At 38.2% G+C, this 26131-nt stretch overlaps 1 protein-coding gene and 1 pseudogene across 2 annotated transcripts in view; both read left to right on the top strand.

The window, feature by feature from the left end:
* Window positions 1-26131, top strand: part of LOC131311303 (flavonoid 3',5'-methyltransferase-like) — a 47650-nt gene that overhangs the window by 17348 nt on the left and 4171 nt on the right. The window contains exons 4-5 of one of the 2 annotated variants that reach the window (XM_058338700.1): window positions 37-168; window positions 1015-1305. In XM_058338700.1, the coding sequence (XP_058194683.1) occupies window positions 37-168; window positions 1015-1299 (417 nt within the window). In that variant the 3' untranslated portion in view covers window positions 1300-1305. Of the gene's footprint in view, window positions 1-36; window positions 169-1014; window positions 1415-26131 lie in introns of those variants that run through there. The other variant, XM_058338699.1, reaches the window with a different exon arrangement.
* On the top strand, window positions 9801-13585 carry LOC131311305 (tyrosine decarboxylase-like; annotated as a pseudogene).

Below are 26131 nucleotides of genomic sequence, written 5' to 3'. Positions count from 1 at the left end.
TAGCCCATCCGTCAATATTGAGATTCGTTTATTCAGGTAATAGCGATTGATCAAGACAAAGAAGCTTACGAGTTAGGATGGCCATTTGTTAGGAAGGCTGGTGTGGAGCTTAAGATCAACTACATTCATTCTGATGGCATGATCTCGTTGAACAACCTCCTAAAAAATGTAAGTCCGTAACTCCAACTCTTCCCCCATACGCCTATCTGTATTTCTAAAATCCATTGCGGTCGTATAGATTAATCATGTAGATCACTATGATCTTGTAGATGATTGTGGAGTGGTGTTTGTTCTTTTCTGCTAAACCTATCTCTCTAAATATGGCACACATGCTAGCATACTACTAGATTTATTACACTATAGCTCATAAACTAATATAAGCATTGTAGCATTTTTTGTTTGCTAAGCCGTCATACACACAATTAAAACACTTGTTACTAAACACATTGTGGATGCTCTTATCATCTTAATTGCTTGTCGGGTGGCCATATGGACTGCAAGGATTAGTTTTAGGCAAATGGACGAATGCATAAGATCTGACGTTGGCCTGTGGGTGCATCAATAATCGGTTCGGTCCAGTGCAAACGGTTTGTTTGTCCACTAAAACTGAAACCAAAACGATATTTAATTTTTAAAAAATTTCAAAACCGATCTGATCGAGGTGATAATAAAACTGACCGAATTTCACAAAAATGGTTAGGTTTGGTTGGTCGATTCGGTTTTCCGGTTCAAACTTTCATCCATACCCCTCTATTGTGGGAGACCATTCCAAAAATTTCGTGACGTGCAGAGCAACCAAGATGCACAATTACCAGCGGCCACAAGAAAATTGCACAAAACACTCGGGTGGATTTTGGCGTATTATTTTGGGATATAAATGAATAGGAAGGTGGTTGTGGTGCTGATTTAGGAGGTTTCGTTTTAATCTTTGTATCTCTTTTTAAAAGATTAATAATTTTTTTTTGCCGGAAAAAAAAGGGAAGGTGATTGACCTCAAGCTATCTACTAATGTAGGAGAGACAAGAAGGGGAATTTGACTTTGCATTTGTGGATGCTGACAAGGAAAACTACATCAATTACCATGAGCTCCTGTTGAAGTTGGTTAAGGTTGGAGGAATCATAGCACATGGCAACACTTTGTGGGATGGCAGTGTTGCCCCTTCTGAGCATGAAGAATTGGAGGACACACCAAGGGATGCGTTCAGAAAGTTGAATAGTTTCTTTACTTCGGATTCTCGTATCGACTTATCGCTCGTCTCCATTGCCGATGGTCTCACCCTCTGCAGGCGCCTCCGTTAGCTAAAAGTTCGCTATAAATTTCACAACGGGATAAGTTCCGGTTTAGGAATGTTCTATCTATGTGAGTTTTATATACGGCATGGCCTTTTCTTTCGATGTAGTGCCAAAATAAGAACTCAATTTCTTACCCTTTGATTCCAATACTGAAGTGTCAAGCACACGTACTGACTTCACATGCTACTGGTATTTATCTTTATATTGTAGGTGCAATATGAGTGATATTCAATTATTCGAAATGTTGGATTTTTCCTTTCTTTGCATAAAATGGGGATGCCTCCTTTTCATATCCCGTGAAGGAGCATTGTCCCGACATCACATAACCATTTACAGGAGATTTCACCATACTCACACAGGAAATTTGCATGTCCACACGTGCTAACCATCTTTCTGGAGAATGCTCCAAAATTGTTACTCCTACAACATTTCGGCTCTGTTTCGTTAAGAGAAATAATTATTTATTTTTCAAATAAGTACTTTTTTTGAATTAAAAGTGATATATTAAGAAAGAATGATTTGTCTCATAAAACAGAAAACAAGTACTTAAAAATAACAACCTTAGCGGAACGGGGCGAGGGCTAGATTTGGGCCTTGGGTTTCTATGGGTAGCTCGGAAATGATTGGTACACATCACATTATTTGTCCAAATCCAACCACGCCCCTCTCATATATATATATATATATATATATATATATATATATATATATGTGAGTCCCACCAAGTGAAATTTAGATGTAGGGTCCACATATATGTGAGAGGTATGTGATCCAATCTGTGCAAATGTGGTGTGTATGTAGCATTACGGATGGAAAGCTTGCAAGTTGCTCAAATTTAGAGGCTGCGTTGTGGGGTATTCAAAGTGGTCTCTAATAAGGCAGTGCTTTTAACACTTCCTTCTTTTTTTTTATAATCACACTTCTTTTTTTTTTTTTGTATTATTATTAAGTGAATTTACAATGTTGTCATTTCAAATATAAAAAAGTATAAGGGTGAGAGGTTAAGTGTGTAAATTCACATCTGATCAAGAAGACGAAAAGAGGGTGCACGTGGTCGTAAAACATGAGAGAGTGAACTAGCAATCCTCGAAAAGGAGTGGATTGATCAAGGGTAGAGTGAATTTACCGTCTAAAGAGGGTGCATTGTGATTGATCAAGTATTTCGATCGAGGAGTAGATTTGGAATCAGATTCTCAAGTAGCTGTGCGAATTATCAAATAAGGCCGAACTAGCAATTCTCCACTCAAGTGGAGTAGCTCGTTGAGGAATATTGTCGGGCAATGCTCGAGCTAGAAATGGCAACAGGGTGGGGCGGATTTTTGTGTAACCTAACCCGAAAATTATTATATGGTCCCGACACCGACACCGACCGGGTACTTTTTAGGTACTCCCGTTCCCACCCCGATCGGAGAATGGGTTTACCCGCCATGCCCCGTAAGGAATTTAAAAAATTTGGTAATCTAAAAGCAAAATAAAAGAAAATAGTTATAAAAAAAGTGATAGTTTAGTATAATGGTGAAAATATAAAATTAAGAATATAAGGTTTTTTAGTATAATGACAATAATATTAGGGTAAAAATGTTAAATTTTAAGTGTAATAATAATTAAATTAGGATAAAAGTATAAATATATGTCGGGATAGGTAATATCGGGGCGGGTTCGGGGGCAGGGTACTTCCACCCATAAAAACCCGATCGGGTTTTAGAATTTTAATCCTGACCCCAACCCTATACCCGAAAATGAGTTGAGAAACCCGCCCCGTTCGGGGCAGGGTGGGTCTAATTGCCATCCCTAGCACGAGCAAAGTACCTGATGCGTTGGTTAGAATAAGGATTGCTCAAGATCTGAGACGGGGCTAGGATTTACGCAGAGAAGGCCGAATCTTAGAACCTGAAGTTTCACATATGTTGTTGGATTTTTAAAATTTCCTTTCATGCAATTTTAAATCCAAACATGAAATTTAAGGAATGATATTCTAAAAAAAAAATGGCCATTTTTCTTTTTATCCTTGTCGAAACATACATATACACTTAAAAGGAAGTAATTAATGTTTTAATTCCACTACATATCCGCTTTTTCTTTTCTTTTTTTTTTTGCTTTTTAAAGTTTGGAAAGACGGATATGGTACATTATCTCGTTGAGGAATATGGTACATTATTCAGATCGAGGAACATTACATCGATCATATATAGTTACATGTGTGTTTTATATATATTACAAATATTTGAATATATATGGATGATTCCAACATGGTTAGTTAATAACGGGCTTCCGAAGTAGCCCAACCCATTCAAAAATAACGGCTAGAAAAAGTATTCATGCAATTGTGACATCAAATAGCGTGCTAATGTGGTATCATGATTTCATATCCGGTCGTATGTGACATCAAATAGCTAGTGTGATCAAATAGTGTGCTGATGTAGTGTCATGGTTTCATATCCGGTCGTATGCACGCGAAACCAAATTGGCAATAGCTCCCTAGTCCCTACCAAAGCCCTCCTCTATCCAAAGCGGTCACACCATCTGGAATTTGGAGAGAGAATATGACCCTACAAATTTTCAATTCCAAAGTAATAAAATTGCTCTTTCTGATTTTTGGAACTCCAAACACACGATAGCAAATTAGGTATTCATCAAATTTGGGAAGATCCATGACAAAGCTCTTTGCGCAGTTAGGTACTAGTATAGTGAGAGCAATGCAATCACAGGAAAGAAAATAAATGGGCATAAACAAGGGTGGTTGAGCAACGTTGCCGGAGATGGTGTATGGTTCCTAGGGGGAAGGGAGGTTGAGGCACGTTGCCGGAGGGAGGATATGGTTCCTAGGGAGAACGTAGTTTCTGAAACAATTGGTACACTGACACTAGTACTAACAATTTCATTACTCACAATCAGAGCACAAAAATACAAATGATTTCCCACGTCTGACGTCTCTCTCTACCACCTAATAATAGTACAGTGACGTAACTACACACACAGTGATTTGTTAAACCTTGAAGGCTTTATTGTACCCATCGAAAAGTAAAAAAGTCGTGTAAATTTATGTAAAATTCTTCGACAGTGGAATCATAAATATTTACACCGCAAAAGGTTTTCATCTGTCGATATGACAGAGGAGTGATTTAAAACTAGTTAAATTATTAATTTGGGTTACGTTAGCCTTTCACCCAAATGAATAAGGGGGGCATTGTTTACACAGTATATTCACCATCTGTCGATGATCGACCAGAAGGTAGGGATTATGAGAATGCTTCCTATTTAATTAATTTGTATTAATAATATAACTAGTGTTAGTATTTCTTTTATTTGTTTGTATAATGTGCAGGACACTTGGCATGCTCCTACCTATTTGGAAGTTAAAAGGACATTTGGCATACTCCTACACATCCTGAAGTTGAAGGGAAGTGAGAAGTTATTTTGACAAGTGGAAGCAAATGATTGAATGAAAACTAGTGGAGAAGTTAGGAAGTTATTTCCTACGTTTATTGTTTTGTATAAATAGTCTTTTAAGACTTCATTGTAATCCTCTCAAACAAATCAAAGTCTTTACTTTGTTCTTAAATTTTTGTCTTACTAACCCAATTCTGGGTTATAATTGGGATCTTCGATGTATCGCTCCTAGTGATAGATCGATCGTTGAGGTCTCCTTCAACTTGTAAACTAGATTCTCTCTCACCTCTTGTATCGATTTCATTCTTGAAGAGTGGCATGCTTAGCATTAACAATTTTCTTTTACATGTCGACACGCTTTTCTCTTTCTACCAATTTCATATTTGACTCAATCGCCATTTCTCTTCCGGTGAAGTCCTGAAATACGGCATAGAACCACGGATATGTCATGTGGAGACAAAGCCGCATTCGTCCTTATTTTTGTTGTTGGCATTGTTTTTCAAAATCTCTGTTGATTTCGATCGAGGCAAAAATTGGTAAACAGCCTCTCTCATATAGACATATATATGTGAGTCTCACCATGTGGGATTCAATGTGGGCCCACATGTATGTAAGAGATATATGATTGGATTTGTGCAAATGTAATGTGTATGTAGCATTACGAATGGGAAGCTTGCAAGTTGCTCAAATTTAGAGACTGCGTTGTGAGGTATTCAAAGTGGCCTTAAATAAGGCAGTGCTTTTAACACTTTCTTTTTCTTTTTTTTATAATCATTGTAGACACCCCATTCTGGACTGTCCAGATAACGTTATTTGTCGATCTCGTACTTCCCCAATGATGATTATAGTCGAAAACAGATCGAGGACAAAGGTGTGTTTGAACCTTGAGCGTCCCAAACTCCCTTCAAACCCATTTCAAATCCTTCAAACCAGAGCCAAACGGTCCTAGCAAAACCCAACTGGCATGCGCCAGTGTTTTGGATGCGCACGCCAGTTAGCTGCCACGTGTCAGTCATCGACCATTGACCCAGCTTCTACTGGCGCACGCCATTTAATAGTGGCGCACGCCAGTCAAACCCAGTCAAATCAACTTTATTCAGCCACTTGGGCGGGACTTTTGTGCCACCCTGACGTCGGCTACAGTCTCCCTAATGATTGTATTCGGCGGGGGCGTTCCCTCTCTCTCCTACATCCCCCATCAAGCCAAGTCCCATGCATTTAATGCATGGAAGGCTCAAGCCTTGCCCCAACCAGCCAAACAGCCCTTTGGCCTTGACTGATCTCAGTCTCTTTCCTCTATAAATACCCCCCTTGCATTCATTTGCAAGGGGTTAGCCACATTAAGAAGGGTACTCTCTCTCTCATTCCTTCAAGCTCTCTATCTCTCTTCCTCCATTGAAAGAGAACGGAGGGCAACCCACTTCCACACACCCCACTGCCATTCAGTCATCATCTCAGCCTCCATCTCCAACTTCCAAAGTTCAAACCACCTCCAAACCTTCATACAAAAGGTATACCACCTTTGCGTCCTTTTCTGTTTTCAACTCCTGAGGGGGACCAGAAAGGTCCAGGCTAGTAGATAATACTAGTCCTGGCCTTAAACTGGTAAAATACGACAATCGATCGAGGTTGAACATGGCGCACGCCAGTCATGGTATGTCGTACGCCAGTTATGGTAATACGTGCAATACTGGCGTGGGGATCATGGATCGTCCCTTTTACTTAGTTTCATTCCTGTCAATCACCTGTGCATGCTAATAACCAGCTTACTGCTTTCTATATTTAGAACTGTTTAGTGGTAGCATCCCATATTTGTTCATACCTGTTTTGGAAAGGCCCCTGGGATCCTTCTGGTCATGTTCCAGAGCCCAGATGATGCAAAGCCAAACACAGAAATCAAAGGAAAAGTGGCGTACGGTTGTCATTGACTGGCGTACGGCAGTATGCCTCAGGGTTCAGTGGCTGGCCCTTGCATCTGAGCTTAATCTAGGCCTGCTTTCTGTCCCCACACTGTTTTGGGGTATTCTGCTTTCTTTCATGGCCTAAAGCCATTTATTCTGCCTGTAGATATGTCTATTCTGTTATATTGAACTGCGTGGTTTGTCCTGGGTGTGCGCTGGTCCTTCTCCAGAGCCCAGAGGGTTGCAAACAAGGACTAAAAAATCAAACAAGTGGAGTACGCCAGTTTGTAAGTGGCGTGCGCAGGTCTTATCACCATGCAGTGGCTCGACCAGTGCATGCTGGCAGAATCTGCTCACGTCACTTTGTGATAGCGTACTGCAGTTTGTTCGGGTTGCTCAGTGCTTGTTCTCAATCTATATTTAGCATTGCAATCAAGTCATTCATAAAATATTTTGTCACATAAACTGCAAGTTGTTACCGCTTTCATCCCCATTAAATGCTCCCCCTCCCTAACTGGCTAAAAAATGATAAAATGAGAGAAAAATGCAAATGTTTTTATAAAATGCCCGAGTAGAGACCGATCTCCGGATTGGGCGAGAGGGGGTGCCATAAAACCCTTCCCCTCTCGTAACCTGGCTCCCGAACCTCAGATATCAAAGGTGACAACGGACCGGTCCAAGCCTTTTTCAAAATCAAACAAACGTGACAAAACGTTTTCGAGTTCGGTTCCTTGGGTACTCCACCGCTAAAACCCGAGTGGCGACTCTGAATCGAAGCGTTTCGCCGCGCTTTTCCGAAAAAGGGTCGCACCCCAATTTTATAAATAAAATTCTCCCGGGGGCGCGTGCCCACAATCACACTTTCTTTTTCGTGTCTTATTATTATGTAAATTTACAATATTATCATTCCAAATAAGAAAGAGTATAAGAGTGAGAGGTTAAGTGTGTAAATTCACATCTGATCAAGAGGACGAAAAGATGGTTCATGTGGTCATAAAAAATGAAAGTGTGAAAATCCATTACCATCTAAAAATTGTGATTGATCAAGTATTTCGAGGAGTAGATTTGGAATTAGATTATCAAGTAGCTGTGCGAATTATCAAAGAAGGCCGAACTAGCAATTCTCCACTCAAGTGAGAGTATCTCGTTGAGGAATAGTGTCGGGCAATGCTCGAAATAGGAATGACAATGGGGCCGGACGGGTTTTTGCGTACCCTGACCCGAAAATTATTATACAACCCCGACACCGACACCAACCGGATAGTTTTTGGGTACCCCTGTTTCTGCCGCGATCGGAGAACGGGTTTACCTGCCCCGCCTCGTAAGAAATTTAAAAAATTTGGTAATCTAAAAGCAAAATAAAAAAAATAGTTATAAAAAAAGTAGTAGTTTAGTATAATGGTGAAAATATAACATTAAGAATGTAAGGTTTTTTAGTATAATGATAATAATATTAGGGTAAAAATGTTAAATTTTAAGTATAATGATAATTAAATTAGGATAAAAGTATAAATATATGTCGGGACGGGTAATATCTGGGTGGGTTTGGGGGCGGGGTACTTCCAACCTGAACCCGGTCGAGTTTTCGAATTTTAACCCTGACCCCGACCCTATACCCGAAAACGAGTTGGAAAACCCGCCCCGTTCGGGGCGGGGTGGGTCTAATTGCCATCCCTAGCTCGAGCAAAGTACCTGATGTGCTGGTTGGAATAAGGGTTGCTCAAGATTTGAGACGGGGCTAGGTTTTGCGCAGAGAATGCCGAATCTTTTTTTTGCTCGGCGAGAATGCCGAATCTTAGAACCTGAAATTTCACATATGTTGTTGGATTTTTAAAATTCCTTTCATGCAATTTTAAATCCAAACATGAAATTTAAGGAATGATATTCTAAAAAAAATATGGCCATTTTTCTTTTTATCCTTGTCAAAACATACATATACACTTAAAAGGAAGTAATTAATGTTTTAATTCCACCACATATCCGCTTCTTTTTTTCTTTTTTTTGCTTTTTAAAGTTTGGAAAGACGGATATGGTACATTATCTCGTTGAGGAATATGGTACATTATTAAGATCAAGGAACATTACATCATGTATAGTTACATGTGTGTTTTATATATATTATAAATATTTGAATATATGTGGATGATTCCAACAAGGTTAGTTAATAATGGGCTTCCGAAGTAGCCCGGCCCATTCAAAAATAACGGTTGGAGAAAGTATTAATTCATGCAACTGCGAGATCAAATAGCGTGCTAATGTGGTGCCATGGTTTCATAACAGGTCGTATGTGACATCAAATAGCTAGTGTGATCAAATAGAGTGCTGATGTGGTGTTATGGTTTCATATCCGGTCGTGTGTGCGCGAAACCAAATTGGCAATTGCTCCCCACCAGAGCCCTCCTCTATCCAAACCGGTTACACCATCTGGAATTTGGAGAGAGAACATGACCCAACAAATTTTCAATTCCGAAGTAATAAAATTGCTCTCTCTGATTTTTGGAACTCCAAACACACCATAGCAAATTAGGTATTCGTCAAATTTGGGAAGAGCCATGACAAAGCTCTTTGCACAGTTAGGTACGAGTATGGGGAGAGCAATGCAATCACAGGAAAGAAAATAAATGGCATAAAGAAGGGTGGTTGAGGCACGTTGCCGGAGATGGTGTACGGTTCCTAGGGGGAAGGGAGGTTGAGGCAACGGAGATGGTGTATGGTTCCTAAGGGGAAGAGAGGTTGAGGCACGTTGCCGAAGAGGGTGTATGGTTCCTAGGAAGAACGTGGTTTCTGAAACAATTGGTACACTGACACTAGTACTCACAATCAGAGCACAAAAATGCAAACGATTTCCACGTCTGACGTCTCTATCATCTAATAATAGTACAGTGACTTAACAACACACACAAGTTGGTGTATCCTCTATCTATTTAGGTCCCGTTCCAACTAACCTTCCTTTTTAAAAAGTATTTTTTTTTCAATTTTCAAACTCAAATATAATAAAAATAAAAAATAATTTTTGAATTTTTCTTGCACCGTATAAAAGATTTTAATGAAATCTATCAAACAAAATTCATATTGATAGGAAAATTATTTGCATAAATATATAATTTTTGAGCTTGAAATTACATTCTTTTTTCCAAAACCTTCTTTTTTTAGAGTTGGAACACCCCCTTAATTTCGTGAATCTCAGATCGATGAATATATTCCATTCAGAATTCTTTGAGAAGTTGTTCTTCGGCCATTTGAGACGCACATTAATATGACGAGCATCCTCAAAAGTGAAGCCCTTACAAAGGTTAGTTTATGATTATATATATGCTTTTCCAAATTCCCCAAGAGGGATTACATTTGTTTTCTATTTTACCAAGAAAATATTCTAATTGTCGTTACCAAGAAAAAAAGAGAAACAAAGAACCAGATCTGATTTCGGTGTAGTTTCCTCTTGCACAAAAAACGTAATACTATGAAATCATGAGAGAGAGAGAGATTAAAATAAAATCAAGGACGGTGCCGTTTCACCAGACACTACAAAATACTAGCAATTTATTTGCCTTTTTTCTGGATTCGACCTCCAAAGAAGCTCTCTTGGAGTTCGTTTCGTTCGTTCATCTTCCCATTCCACTTAAGGCTGCAAACGAGTCGAGCCGAGCTTTACGGTGTTCAAGTTTGTTTATTAAGTTTTTAACAAACACGAGCTCGAGCTCAATGAAAACTTAACAAGTCGAGCTCGAGCCGAGCAGGCCTTGGCTTGACTCGAGCTCGAGCTTGTTCACGAACCTTAACGAACTAACGAAAAATGTATATATATCCTCGCATAGGCCTAATACAACCAAAAATATTTTGATTGTGAAGGTATATATCTTTCATTTTTCTATGGAGTGGAGGTGTACTGGTGTGCGTGTGCTCTCGCATCCCTTGGTTGACTAGAAAGTGAAACGGAAAAAATAAATTATGAAATAACAATACAAATCCTAAACTTAAGTATACGTATCCCTGCTCGCGAGCCGACTCGAGCCGAGCTTATCCTAGCTCGAGCTTGGCTCGTTTACAAAACGAGCTGAAAAAATAGGCTTGATCTCGTTCGTTTAACTTCCGAGCCAAGCTTGAACGAGCCACTAACGAATCGAGCTGCGAGCCGCGCGAGCGGCTCGGTTCATTTGCAGCCCTAACTCCACCCATTTGCTTCCAGCTCCATTTTACTGGATCAGATCAAAGGTCGGACCTCTCACCATTTTTCTTCTCTTTTCTTGCAGGATTCGCATTTAGGGATAGATTTGGTTTCGCCTTCGTAGATATCAATTTATTTCTCTAGTTGATGCATGGAAGTAACTGATTATTGAATATGGAGTCGGCGATTTTTTTCTTTTTAACCAAACAAAAAAAACTAGTAGTTCTTTTCCTCCCTTTACTTTCCTCTCATTTTCTTTCTAGCTAGAACTTCCTTACTTTCCTCTCATTCTCTTTCTAGAACCAGACAAGAGAAAGAAACACATTTTCTTCATAGTTTCACTCTTAAACATTTTTTCTTCTTTTCCTTTCCCTTCCACAAGTTAATCTTCAATCTTTCAATATTCACTGTCTACATATTGTGCAGATCTATGCATGAGACTGTGAGATCCCACAACACTCAAAAGAAAGCACTATACTTCAACTAGGAATGGGAAGTCTCGAAGCTGGCCATGACCTCAACAACGGTTCAACCCACATGTTGAACCCGCTTGACCCGGAGGAATTCAGGAGGCAAGGACACATGATCATAGATTTCCTCGCTGATTACTACAAAAGCATTGAAAAATATCCGGTCCGAAGCCAAGTCGAACCGGGTTATCTCTCATCCCGTTTGCCGGATTCGGCTCCTCTCGAACCAGAACCCATCGAAACAATTATGCAAGATGTGGAAAACCATATCATCCCGGGTATAACCCACTGGCAAAGCCCAAACTACTTTGCCTACTTCCCAGCAACCGCAAGCATAGCAGGTTTTTTGGGAGAAATGGTTAGTACCGGGTTTAATGTCGTCGGGTTCAACTGGGTGTCGTCACCTGCTGCGACTGAGCTAGAATCCATTGTCATGGATTGGTTTGGAAAAATGCTTCAACTTCCTACGTCATTCCTTTTTTCGGGTGGGGGTGGGGGTGTTTTACAAGGGACCACTTGTGAGGCCATTTTGTGTACCTTAATAGCCGCGAGAGAACAAGTTTTAAACCGGGTCGGGGGAGGGAGCATCGTGAAGCTTGTCGTTTACGGGTCAGACCAAACCATAGTTTTAAATCGCGGTATCGGTCGCCGTTGCGGTATTGGTCGCGGTATATCAGTATCGGGACATATCGGTGGTACGTCGCGGGAATCGGGTGTCGCGGTCGTGAATTTTTAAAAATCATCAGCAACATGTATAAAACTTGAAAAATATACTGTTGCCCCAAACATTGGCTTAAATTATCACATTTTAATTAGTTTAAGACATGTAATAGCCCATTCTCTTCATGTGAAATATCCGATAATTTATCAAAACTCGCAAGTCAATAAGATTTTACAAATATGAGAAAAATGCAACATTATAAGTTTCGATATAATTGACATAAATAGCAAAAATAAGATGAAGACATTAAAATAAACACACCATAGAGGTTTTACATTACATAATCGCTAGCCACAACTAGTTTCAAGCTCACAGCTTTTAAGTCAAACATAATTTTGCTAATACAACTTCAATGCCAGAATGAATGACGTGGAGGTACCGATACGTACATGAATGACGTGGAAGCAAATATATACATATGTGTGGAAGGAGCTCTGTTTTTTGATTTTTTCTGTTTTTTTTTTTAGCTCTGTTTTTTGGTTTTTTCTGTTTTTTTTTTTTTCAGAACCGATACGTACCGGTCCAAGAATCGGTTACAGACCGATACATATCGAGAACCGGCCGATACGCCTGTGAATTTCAATCTCACCGATATATCGGCCTATATCCAAACCGGGAGTCGAAAATTTCGGAACGAACCGGCCGATACGTACCGTATCGGCCGATATTTAAAACTATGGACCAAACCCATTCCGCGCTCCAGAAGGCAGCCAGAATCGCTGGAATTAAGCCAGAAAATTTCCGGGCCATCCCTACAACGAAAGACAACGCATTTGGACTGTCTCCGGAATTGTTGGAATCTGCAATTCTGTCGGATTTGGCAGTTGGGCTAATACCACTTTTTTTATGTGCAACTGTCGGGACTACATCTTCAACTGCTGTAGATCCGGTGGGCCCTCTTTCTAACGTGGCGAAACGTTACGGAGTGTGAGTCCACATCGATGCTGCGCAAGCAGGAAGCGCATGCATTTGTCCTGAGTTCCGGCACTTTATTGACGGGATTGAAGGTGCAAACTCATTTAGCCTTAATGCACATAAGTGGTTCTTTACAAATCTAGATTGTTGTTGCCTATGGGTTAAAGACCCAAATGCCCTTATTAAAGCCCTCTCGACAAACCCCGAGTACCTAAGAAATAAGGCTACTGAATCAAACCAAGTAGTGGATTACAAAGATTGGCAAGTACAATTGAGCCGGAGGTTCAGAGCGATGAAGCTCTGGCTTGTGATTCGGAGTTATGGAGTGGTGAACCTCCAAAATTTGATCCGAAGCCATGTCGATATGGCGAAGCATTTTGAAGGGCTTGTGGGAATGGACAAGAGGTTCGAGGTGGTTGTTGCTAGGAACTTTGCTACGGTGTGTTTTAGGGTTTCACCCTCGGCGGTTGGTGATTGTTTGAAGTCGTGTGACGAGAAAATTGTCAATGAATTCAACTGCAATTTGTTGGCGTCCATCAATGGGACGGGCCGAGTCTACATGACTCATGGTGTGCTTGGAGGGGTATACGTGATTCGATTTTCTGTTGGCTCGACTCTTACGAGCTATCGACATGTTAATATGGCATGGGACGTGATCCAAGACTGCGCACATGCCATGTTAACTAAATCCTAGTCAGGGTTCATTTTTGGCCCAAAAGTTTATACTCGCTTCGTCCTCTCTTTTAAGAGTTAAGTATTTCATTTGAGGTTGTTCCTTAATAAGTGTCCATTTTATAAAGCTAATGGATAAAAGAGTCTAGACGTCTAATTATTTAGGAGTATTTGGGTGTATTTTTCCTTTTATTTACCTTGTCTTTGTTTTGTTTATCTTTGTAGGGTTGGGTTGAACTTGCTGGTTCTCCCTTGTCTTTTACTCGATGTATCCTCTTCGAGTTTAATAATATTATCTTTTGCCGATCAAAAAAAAAAGTTGGTATATTTTTTATTTTGCCTCTAAAAGTAAGTTTTATTTTGAAAAATTAGTAAGTAAAACTATAATAATGATGTCTCTATAGAGGTTAAGTACTCGATAACAGGTAAGTAAAATCAGCCCAATCAAATCATTCGAAGTACTCGATCCAAACTTTATTTTTTTTAGTAAGTAAATTCATTTAAATCAAACATGCACAGAAGCTACAAACCACGCACAGTGGCATACCCCAGGTAACATCAGAACAACAAAGCACAGCACCGTGTCAATAAACAAACAAAGGGGAGGGAGGGGGGCTGCTGCGCCCCATTTTGGGGCCCATCCCAGTCTCGTTCCGATGATCGGAATCGTTCACTTTGTAGAGCTCGTCAAGTAGAACAATTATGAGAAAAATCATCTTAATTGGATATCATTAAGTGCTTGATTGGAACCTTTTTATCTTAAAAAGAATGGATCCGAAATACTGGATTAAATCCACTATAACCCATGAACTGAGAGTTATATAGGCTCCGATCAGGTATATAATGATATCCAATTAAGCTGATTTTTTTGCATAGTTATTCTACTCGACGAGCTCTACAAAATGAACGATTCAAATTATCGAAGCGAGACCGGAGTGGGCTCCAAAATTGGGACAGCAGCCCCCCACATCCGAGAAGAAAGGGAACCTATCTACTATTGTTTACATAAAAAAATGCGAGAATTCAAAAGCCAATCATCACAAATTCACCTATCGCATGCAGTGAACTTTACTGAAGATCAGGAGCTCAACTTTGCCCTGACAGCATAAAAAATGACCCCAACAACATCAGTCACACCACGACTTTTTTGCTGAAAAATTCTCAAATTACCTCCCCCACAAGCTGTAGATGGAAATTTACGGGTACAAACAAAACAGATATATACAACTCGCAACAATTTATTATATAGAAAATCCTAGCACTTTATACAAGTTCTAAATTTCTCTCTCTACTTGCTCCTTGAAATGTGTTTAGAGAGAGAAAATTTAACATATGAATGGAAAGTTAGCTTGTTCGTGGCTTAATTTTTTGTTCTTATTCAATTTTTTTTTGCATTTGTTTATTTTTTGTAGATTATTGCTGCGACATGATAGGAGAAATCTAAAAAGTAAAAAATTATGATCGAAACCTAAATTTTTTGATTGAAGACAAAAATAAGCCAATGCAATTTTTTCATCTTTATTAAAAAAAATGAATCTCGATCGTAAGTTTTTACTTTTTAGATTCTTCTCGTCATGACAAAACAATAATTCTAAAAAATTTGACAAAAAACTAACAAATGCGAAAAATATTTGAATAAAGACAAAAAAATAAGCTACTTGGATACGCTGTGATTCGGTAATTAAGAGCGACCAATATGATAATTAAGTGTACAGGGGTAATCTGGTCATTTTTGTAACAAAGGGATAGTATGGTAATTTTAGTGTACATGATATTTTACTCATTTAAATTTACAGGGGTAATATGGTCATTTTAGTGTACATATGTATTTTAGTCATTTTAGTATATAATATGTAATTGGGCTAATGGGCGGGTCGGGTTTGTTTTTAAACAAATGGGTTGGGTTGGATATAGGTAATTAGACTCATAATTAATGGATCTAAATGGGTCAATGATCCATTAAAAACCCAACCCGCTTGCAACTTACCCATTTTGACACCCCTAATCCGAGGGAACTTGGGGAGAAAAATAGGTGCTTATGGGAATCGAACCAGGGTGCTTATGGGAATCGAACCATGTTCATGTGCATGAGAGTATAAGGAAGATACCAACTCCACTTGCGCATTTCTCAAACCTTTACCCCTTCTATTTTACACAGCCCGGTCAAGCTCCTGAGACAAAGGCAAAACATTCCTAACAACGCCACACTTCATAGGCAAAAGAACATTAATCAAAAAAGAGATGGGCATGGGACTCTATTCCCACAAAGCCCACACTGAGGAGTAACAGACAAGCCCCAGCTCCCCAATCTATCTTTAAAAGCAAGCCATGCAATAAAACTCCATCTAGAAACCCCTTGAGTAAACCAGATAATGCCATGCCAAGGTTGAAAATTTTTTCTACCGGAAACAACTTGACTTTTCTCAATAATTTATTTACTATCAAAAATACCTAATAACTTGATTGCTACAAATTTTTTCTCACAATTTATTCATTACCGAAAAAACCCCATAAATCCATATATAAGAGCATCAGTAGTGGAATAAGCAAATGTGAATAATCAAACCATGTCACATCAAATTTTGATTATCCATTTAGAGGTTACTAAAATTAGCAATGTCAAATCTCACATTGGTTATTTTTTACCCATAATCAAAACTAATGGGCCCTCCAAAATTTTTCCCTTCATTTCTTGCATATTTTTTGAAAAAGCGAGTTTTGAAGGGGAAAAATAATAATTTATGTTAGAAACAGTTAAAAAAAAAGTTTTTCGAAACAATAAACAGTTTTTCAAAAAACACACTTTGTTCACTTAAAAACGGTAAATACAATTTTGAGAAATTTTGAAAGAATTATATCAAATAGTTTTGAAATTTTAAAAATTATAAATATAGTTTTTTAAAAACAAATTTTATGTAAAAAACAGTTTTCTATAAAAGAGTTTTGAAATTTCAAAAACAAATTTTTGAAAAGCACACTTTATTTACTTATAGTTTTTAAAATTTTTGAAAAAACTGTTTTTTTTGTATAAAAAAAAAAAGGTTTCTGAAAAAAAGGAAAAAAAATTTGAAAGTTACAGTTTTTTAAAATTATTTTTTGAAAACATTGTTGAGAGAGAGAGAGAGAATGGAAGAGAGAAGATTTTTGTGTAATGTTGGTGTACTTGATTGAGAGATAAATTTTGGTTATTGACAAAATATTGCTAGCTTTGATTATTGAAAGCCAAAATTTGATGAGTTGTTAAGGGGTTGCTAGGTTTGGTTATCCCAATGTGAACACTTTTTTAATCCAACATTGTTAACTTTAACAATTTTTTGTTTTGCTTATTCCACTGTGGATGCTATAACACAATACATTCAACTAGTAGTATCCCCCGCAAACTCCTTTACTTAATTTTAGATGATTCCAACATAGCATCAGTTTCTTAATTAAACCATCAAGTGTCACTCACAGAACCGGTCTTGAACTAAAACTTGTGTTGCGGCTGCTTTAGGCCTCCAAAATATTCTAAATTATAAGGTCCCCTCATATTTTTTTATCTTTTATTATAGTTCAACAAAAGAGGTCATATTTTTAATTTTTGCTTTAAACCCCCATAAAGTCAGGGCCAGCTCTGTTGACTCGAGTACATAAATAATAATTAAGTAAAGGTTGTCACAATTGAAATACTTATATTCTTTCTAGCATAGTTTAGTGGCACTAGTTCGATAAATTATTTTGAGCAAATAAATTTAGAACGTTACTAACTCAACAGCTACCCTTACAGCGCTGCCTGCCACTGATTATACCACCTTAACAGCTCACTAATTAGTTACTGTGATGCTGTTATGAGGCGTTTCCACTAAGCGTTAAGTTGTGGACTACTTCGTGTAGTTCATAAACGTCGAGTTATTTCTACTAAATTTTAAATTGTAGAAGATGTGTTGAGTTAGTAGACCCACCGCCCTCTTTGGTGGTGTCCTTGAAGCTGTCCATAAGAGTGTTCAAAACTAAATGAGAGAGTAAAGACGGGACTGAATTGGGGACATTGATAGCAGAGGAAAGAGGAGAGATGTTAAATTTTTTTTTTTGAAGGCTTATGTAGCATTTTGGCATATCCAATTTGACATCAAAGTCTCCTCTCAAACCCTTATGCCAAGTTCTATTTATTTGACATCAAGCTATTCCTCTCCAACCCTTATGTCAAATTATATTATCTTTACATTTTGAATTTTTAAAATTTGGCATGCCACTAAGTTGCTGTCAAAATTGACATGCTTGGAGCTACCTTCAATTCCACGTGGAATTGGCATATGGAAAGGCAACATGAAAATTGAAAGGCTTGAAGCTGTCAAAAGGATCCATTGTATTGTCCGTATCACGTTTGAAACCTCTCGTTGGAGATGCTTAAAGCAGTTGAAGAGAGAGAGAGAGAGGAATATGGGTATTATTAATTGTAAGACTAGATGAAAGTTTTGTGGCTCAAAAAAAAGGGTCGTGGCACTATCACTCCCCCCTGATCTTTACTTTTTGGTTCGTCACGAATCAATAATCAATAAAAATTAGCCGAAAAACTATCAAACACAAAAAATAAAAATTTGAATAAGAACAAAATAAATAAATAAATAAATAAATAACCCAAAAAAACCCTTATCGGAATGTGGCAATAGAGGGTGAGGTGAGGAATCATCTTTCAATTTTGTTAAGCGAACAATGTGAGTGGACTTTTAGAACTCCTCGTTGACTCTTTAAAAAGGACGACGAACCAATGGCCTCGATGGTTATCGGTCATTGTCGGTCACCTCTCGCATACCGACATCGTTTTTTAGCCTGTATGTATAAAAAGGATGACGAACCATGCCAACAGCCTCCACGGTTACCTATCATTGTCGGTCACCACTTGCACACCAACATCGTTTTGCACTGTGGACTTATTACCGGCTACCGATTACTCCTAAATTAGTCCAAAAATATTCGAAATTGAATAAAAGAGTAAAGACGGGACCGAATTGGGGACATTGATAGCAGAGGAACAAGGAGTGGGTTTTTAGAAATAGGGAAACTAAGCAGTTGAATAGCGAGGTGAGAGATCGAGAGCCGTATTTTTAAATCGGGATATGTATCGTGTATCATTTTTTCAATTATATAGATTGTATCGGGATACTTGTTGTCTGTCTTAAGATACGTTTGTTGGAAGAGTAGGAGTTTATATTGTTTCGTTGGACAATTTTTTTTTTGGAAGAAGAATAATACTAAAGACAAGAGTGGAGAAGGAAAGTATTTGAATTACACTTTAACTTATACTACTCTATGGAAGGCTCTAGTACATGTGACCAATTCTCATAAAAACTCTAAATATTTCACAAGGATATTCTAGAGCTTCTACAACTAGATTTTAGAGCTTCTAAAAACTTAATATTTATATCTTTCTTCAATAATATCTTCCATTTTTTGGTTTTTGTCAATTGGAGCTTTGTCAATTGGACTTGACTTTCTTGTGCCAAAATACTACTACTAAATTTTGTTTATACTTCAATAATATTAATCATAATTAATATACAAATAAAAATAGATACACCTAATAATACCAACAAACTATGTTTACATTAAAAAAAGTTTTTAAGTTGTAAAATTTCATGTCTCTTAACTAGGGCCTATTATATTAAGGTTCAGTTTGGATGGTAGGAATCTTGAGAAGGAATGAGAATGTGATGGCACACTCTCAGAATTTCCATGTTTGGGAGAGACAGGAATAGAATTGTGATTCCTGACGACACATTTGACCACGAATCATATTACCAGATTGAGTGGGAATCTAATTTCTCCCTTATCCCATGAGAATCTTAGATTCCTAACTCAATCAATAAAAAAATAAGAAATATTAACTTTGATAAATTTTCAAAATAATTTATTCATGCATAAGATTACTGAATTAATCCAAATAGTGAAATGAAATTATTTCAAATATTGTATTCCTAGGAATTTCATTTCTAGTAATCATATCCCTATTCCCACTCAATAAAATTTCTAGGATTTTGATTCCTAGTAATCACATTGTTTTTTGATCGGCTACTAGTAATCACATTCCTGTTCCTACTGAAGATTCTGGTCATCCAACCAAAGCTTAAGGCTTTCTATTTTCCTTGTTAGGAAAAGAAAAGTCAGACAAAACGCAATTGAAGTATGGTGTTTTCTTCTATACAAGTCATGTCTTGAGGTTGAATTTCTATCAAATGGTTTAAAAGATGTCATAATTAGATCAAACGGCTAAGATTAATGCATTTGGGGTTCCGCTTCTAGAAATAAGATCCAACTTTTTTCGGTTTTGCTATTGTCAGCCCACTGGGCTGACAATAAACACACTAAAAGACAAGGAAAACATGTATTTCTATGTACTTTATACACCCTTTAATACACATTCACACACTCATTATTGTCAGGCCATTGGGATGATTTTAGAATTTTCCTTTTTCCAATAAGTAATTGTAGGATACATACTGAAGTAAAATACGCGTATAAATCGTAGGATACTTGGTCGTATTGTAGAATTTCTATACAAAAATTATACAAGGTCGATACGAAAATTATACATATCCCACCTTGTACTATGATTTTTGGGTTTAAAAAAAAATTAAATAATAAAAAAAACCCAAAAAAACCTTTATCAGAATGGGGCGGCAGAGTGTGAGGTGAGGAATCATCTTTCAATTTTTTTAAAGCAAATAATGTGAGCGGACCTTTAGAACTCCTTAAAACAGAATTTGTTTGGGTCCAGTTCAGGCAATTCTTGCGGAACAATACAGCTCATGATAGGAGATCCCGATTGATCCCACAATTTTTTCATCCACTACTACCTTCTCTGTCTGTCAATATTTTGAAAATCGGACCAGTGAGCAACTTGGAAAAAGAATCAATTCTTCAATTTTACCGGTTTTGCGATTTGTCCAGACCGGTTCATAGTTGACGGTCTAACCGGTCCAACTTGCTGGCCAATCTGGTCTGATTTTCAAAACATTGCTACCTGCATTCAACTATCTATCTTCTCATTTTGGCACTGCCGTTAAATTGGATTGTTCAAAAAATAAAATTTGCGTTTGGATTACCTACTGTTCGACGTAACAAATTGAAGAGTCATTTCAATCAAAACACCATACCACTTGGTTTAGCCTTCAATAATCACACTATTTAATTGAAATCCAAGAATCACAAAATCGGAGATATGAAGACGTCGTAAACTGAAAAGAAAAGCAAGAAGAGTCGAGGGTGCCCACATTTAAAAGAGAGTAAATATTATCCTCCCTTTGAATGGTAAAAAATGCGTGGGTCTTACCACAAACTAACTTATTATTATCAAAAAGTGTATCGATTCCGTGGACTCTATACATGGTTAATTAGGAGGCCGGGTCACCCCACCCTTACATTTCTTGCATGTGCACACATGCTGACCATCTTACCCAAGATATTGCTCCCAAGTCCCAAGTCCCAAGTCCCAAGTCATTGTGTGGGTCTCGGGTGGGCAGAAGACTGTTTGTAGCTTAGCTTAGGTCCTAGGATTCGATGCCATCATCCTTGTCTTTTTTTAATTTTTGTATCATTTTCAAGAATTTATAAAATAAAAAAAAATTGCCGCTCAAAAAAAAAAGTCAACCCTCCAAGTCATTAGTTCATTACTTCAATTAAGAGGAAAGCCTTTCTTTTTCTCTTAGTTCCTTATTTACTCATTTACTCAAATATGAAGAGCCTCCTCAAGAGTGAAGCCCTCACAAAGGTTAGTTTATAATTATCCGTTTTTCCAAATTTGCTAAGGGTTGTATTTGCTAATGGATTTCTGATATTGATTTAACTAGCTAGGGAAAGACATGCTAATTAAGGAAATCATAAATAAAATTTCGCTTCTCTGTTTATTTTCTTCTTCATTATTTCTCTTAAATCCGCCACAGAATCACGAGCAACATTTGGAGTGAGGATGCATATATATATGCCAGTTCCATATGACATGAGATCTGTTTCTTGGCTTATATCTAGATATTGATTCCATCACGCAACAGTTTTTCGATTGTAATATTGTCAACGGATTACTGTATTTTGATACAAAAATTGGTGAGTGTGCTCTCGAGGCCTATTTATGGTCGCTTCTCAAATTCACTTTAAAAATCAAGCTGGTTCACTTTTTAGACCTCATCGATAACCTCAGTTATACAAAAAAATTAATCATATAAGATGATTATTAGATCCAACATGTTTTTTTTTGCAGCTGTTTGGGAGAGAGAGAGAGTATGTGACTCTCTGTGTGTGGGATCCGGGGCCTGCCGTGATGGCGATTAGCTGCGCCGCAAAACGGTTACGGTGTTGTTTTGGGGCTTTGCATTTTTGGACGCCACCCTTCGCTGAGTCGACTCATTTTTTACCCAGCTTCCACACACGATCCCCTCTATCTCCCTCACCGTATTCTCCGGTCACCAAATTCTACTGAGCGCTTTATTTCTTACGGTCATTTGGAAGTGGATATTGCACGAGTTTTTCCTCCAAATAAGAGCAGTAAAGCTACAGGTACAGCAGAAGCTGTACAGCAGCCGCGCACAGACCATTTTTGTGCCCGTCTCAGGTCCCGCAAAAATGATCGGAACTGCTCATTTTGTTCAAAATACTTTGTTTATGGTCCCTGTAAAAAATCACCTCAATCCGATATCGGGAAGGGTGTTTACGAATCATCCAACTTTGCTTCAAAATTTAGCCTAAATATACCCGTGCCCGCCTCATCTTACCCGATCCTCGTTAAATTTTCACTTTATGTATGCATTTCCCATGCGCAACTATAGTTTTCTTTTAGGAAAATGATTTTACCACTTCCTTTTTTGGTAACGCCACTTTCTTGCAAGTTTATTTTTGATACACTTACAGAGAAATTGCGATGACAAAAAAGAAAGTGGCAAAATCAGCAGCCTTCTTTTATCTAGTTTTTTGATGATTTTGTACAAACACTTAGTGATATTTGTTACTTTATTATACTTTAGAGCATCTTTATGTGGCTCTTCAAACACCCCTCTAGGTTAAAATAAAGAGCAAAACGAAGAAAATAGCCTCACATCAAGCTCGATTCTCTCCTCTTTACTTTGCAAAACTTTAAAGTTTGCTACAGATCCTCGTCTTTTTTGAAGGATGATGATTGTTCACTCGTTTAAGAGTTTTTTATATAGTTTTTTTCTTAAAAAGTATGAATATTTAATGTTCACTCGGTACAAAATACAAGGGCTCTTTCCTTAAAAGTGGTTTTTTTATTATTCATTCATACAAAAGTATGAATATTTAATCGAGTAGAGAATGAGAGTAAAAAGCTTGATTTCGTGTAATTGTGAAAAAAGTGATAAGTTAAAGTAGAGAAGTGGGTTTTGAGAATTAATTTGGTTCAATAAGGCTGATAAGGATGCTCTTTAATTGCAGCAACTTACATCTCTATTAGTTCTGACTTTTTCATGTTTTTTTTTTTTTTTGGTGTTTTTTAATGTTACGTAAAATGCATTATCATTTTTTATTTTTTTTTGCCGTTGTGCTAATGTTCTAGCACAAATATATATGTATGGAGGACTTAATGCTGTGATGTGTGTAAATATGTATTCATGTAATTATGTTTTATGTCTCACTAAATTTTATAAATTCTTCAGCTCATTTACTTCTTTTGTGATGTGTAATTGGGTATTGGGAAATACCTGTCTTACCCGCTATCCAATTAAATATGAGTATCATCATAGAGATAAACATTCGAGTTTGGGGATCGGGTAAGGAATGAGCATCGATCCCAATCCATACCCAACCAGTTGCCGTCCCCACAGCTCTGGGTCACTATTAGGTACTCGTTATAGCACATCAAAATTTGGGTCCAGGTTGGCGGATCGATTTGATCAAATCGAGCAGCCCAACGTACGTGAACCTGCTAGGTGCAGTTGGCCAGTTAAATATGGCTTCCCAAGCACCTAGCTGCCCATGCAAAATGCCGTTCCAAGCAGCTGATCCAATACTTTCGGTAACCAAAGAAAATTAATATAAAATAAAATAAATGGGAAAGAGCTCATTCATAACTGAGATGCAACAAAAAGGGAAAAAATGCATCATAAACCCAGCCCAGCGATTGGGGAAATTATCCGGTGGTTCAGACCGTAGACATTAACCCCTGGGGCCTGGGGAAAGTATTTCATTGTGACAACAAGTGGCGACGTACTGTCGCGACTCACGGTTCCACTCGTGCACACGTAGCCGAACACGAATGAAAACCAATGACACCAAGTCAACACGCACTCCACGTGGTATCACAGTTGCTTGAAACGGTTTCTCCAGCCCTTGATGGTATGATGAGTCCTATTATGTGGCTCTACTTATTGTCTTAGATGAGCGGTGAAGCACCACGTCCGAGTGCTCCAAACACCACCACTCGATAATTGGGATGAGTTTCACAATATATACAAACGAAAATAAGCCGGTTTAGCCCCTTTAGCGCCCGTATGAAAACTCACCCTGAGGGTAGTTATACCAGTGATCAAACTTTGAAGCAACAACCATACAATTTCATCTTCGAATAAAATGTAAACATATTATATTAATTATACATCTATTTAACTCTGGCATTTCCTAATTGTGTAACATATGTCTACGTATGATTTTGCAGTACATTTTGGAAACTAATGCCTACCCCAGAGAGCACCCCCAACTCAAGGAACTCAGAGAGGCAACCGTTAGTAAGTACGAGGATTGGTAAGTTTTTTTCTCAATTGACACAGTTTGTTTAGCATTTCCATGGTTTTTTCTTCATTCCTCTTATGATTCTCGAATGGTTTTATTATAAGTGGTTTTGGGGTAGAATGTCATTGGCATTAACAGATGGTCCGGAGTATGGAAACCAGTTTTTTTTTTTTTTTTAGCAAATGTGAAAAGTTGTATTCAACAATGAGGCAAAAGCCTACACAACAGAAAGGAACCCCATGGGGACAAATGGGCTTCCAGACCGGACAAACCATTAGAGAGACCGGACAAACCATTAGAGAGAGGGCAATCAAAGCACAGCATGTGCAGCTCTATTTCAAACTCGCCTAGCGAGATCAAGTTTGCAGAACATAAAAACTAATACCAAGCATATGACTGGCCAACAAACCACCGGAGAATCCCGACATAAACCAGACTAAATCCACGAGGTTGGCAACTTGCCTACTCTTCGGTCGGGAGCCGCACCAGTTCAATATTGATTGATGGAAAAACAACCACAAGTTCTCTCTTGAGTCTTGACCCCTCTCAAGAGTTACAGTAGCTTTTCGCTCAAAAGAATGAGTCTCGTACCCTAAAAGACGATTTAAGAGTGTATTTATAGAGTCTGTTCGCGTTATGTATTTTTTATTTTTTCCACCAACAGCGGCCCAGCCCTACGCGTTAGCCCCCAAGGCCTTGGGCCGAAAACCGGTCCCGCACTCGGGCAAAGCCGGTCCAGCTCTTGCCTTAATCAGACTACACGGAAATTAAACTCCAACTTAAAAGACAATTTTTCCTGTAATTGCCACTTGTGATTGATTTAGGACCTGTTGGATAAAATTGAAAATTGAAACTAAATGCTGAAAAATTAAGTATTAAAAGCTGAATGCTGAATTTTTTAAGCTGAAAAACTGTTTGGTAAACATATTAAGTACTGAATTACAAAAATGATAAATTAATTTTAGTTCTGATTCTCACTTAATTTACTAATAGTCATAATGTACTTATAGTAATGGTGATTGTGGTGGTGTGTTGGTGGTGATGGAGTGGTGGCGATAGTGGTGTAATTAATGGTGGTGGTGGAGTGATGGTGGTGGCAGTGAGTGGTGGTGGTGGTGGTGGCGGCGGCGGTGGAGTGATGATGGTGTAATAGTGGCCGTGAGTGGTGTTGGTGGAGGGATAGTTGTGCAATGGTGGCATTGTGATGGCGGCGGCAACGGTGTAGTAATGGTGGTGGTGGTGATGGATGATAGAGGAGTGGTGGTGATGTAGTGGTGGTGGTAGTGGTGAAGTGGTGATAGTGGTGGTGAAGTGGCGGTGAAGTGGTGTAGCGGTGGTGGTGGAGTGGTAGAAGTGGAGGTGGCATGGTGGTGGTGGGAGTGGAAGTGGTTGTGGTGGTGGTATGGTGATTAAAGCAAAGTACATAAGAATTCAGCCAAAATTTAGTTCAAAGTTACTTAATTTTTTTAAAATTTTTAGTTTGCATTTTAAGTAGTGATGAGCACCCAATATTGCTGATATTTGGTGCGACTAGTCCCGTTCTTTGTTGTTTTAACTTGTATTTATTTAGCTGTTATTTGATACTGCACGTAAGGTGTGTTTTTAGTGTTTTCAGATAAAACGTGCAAATAAAGCGCATTTCAACGCCAAGGAATGCTCCGGATGCTTCCAAGTACCCGAAGGCCCTATCGGCCCCCTAAAATCTGTCTAAGTATGGAAAAATGACTTTCTGAAAAAGTATCGATTTTCGAGATAAAAAATGGCGGTAATTGATCATTGAATTTTTCTAAGAGTAACTACGAAGTTGCAAGGTTTTATTTGAAGAGCAAGATCATGTTTTGAGCCATTTTCTCTTGCGAAAATTGTGCAGTTTTCCATTTTGTACTAAAAG

This window comes from Rhododendron vialii, chromosome 12a (genome assembly GCF_030253575.1).
Source record: "Rhododendron vialii isolate Sample 1 chromosome 12a, ASM3025357v1".
Lineage (NCBI taxonomy): Eukaryota > Viridiplantae > Streptophyta > Magnoliopsida > Ericales > Ericaceae > Rhododendron > Rhododendron vialii.
Note: the sequence above shows the minus strand (reverse complement) of the source record. Positions and strands in the feature narration are given on the sequence as shown.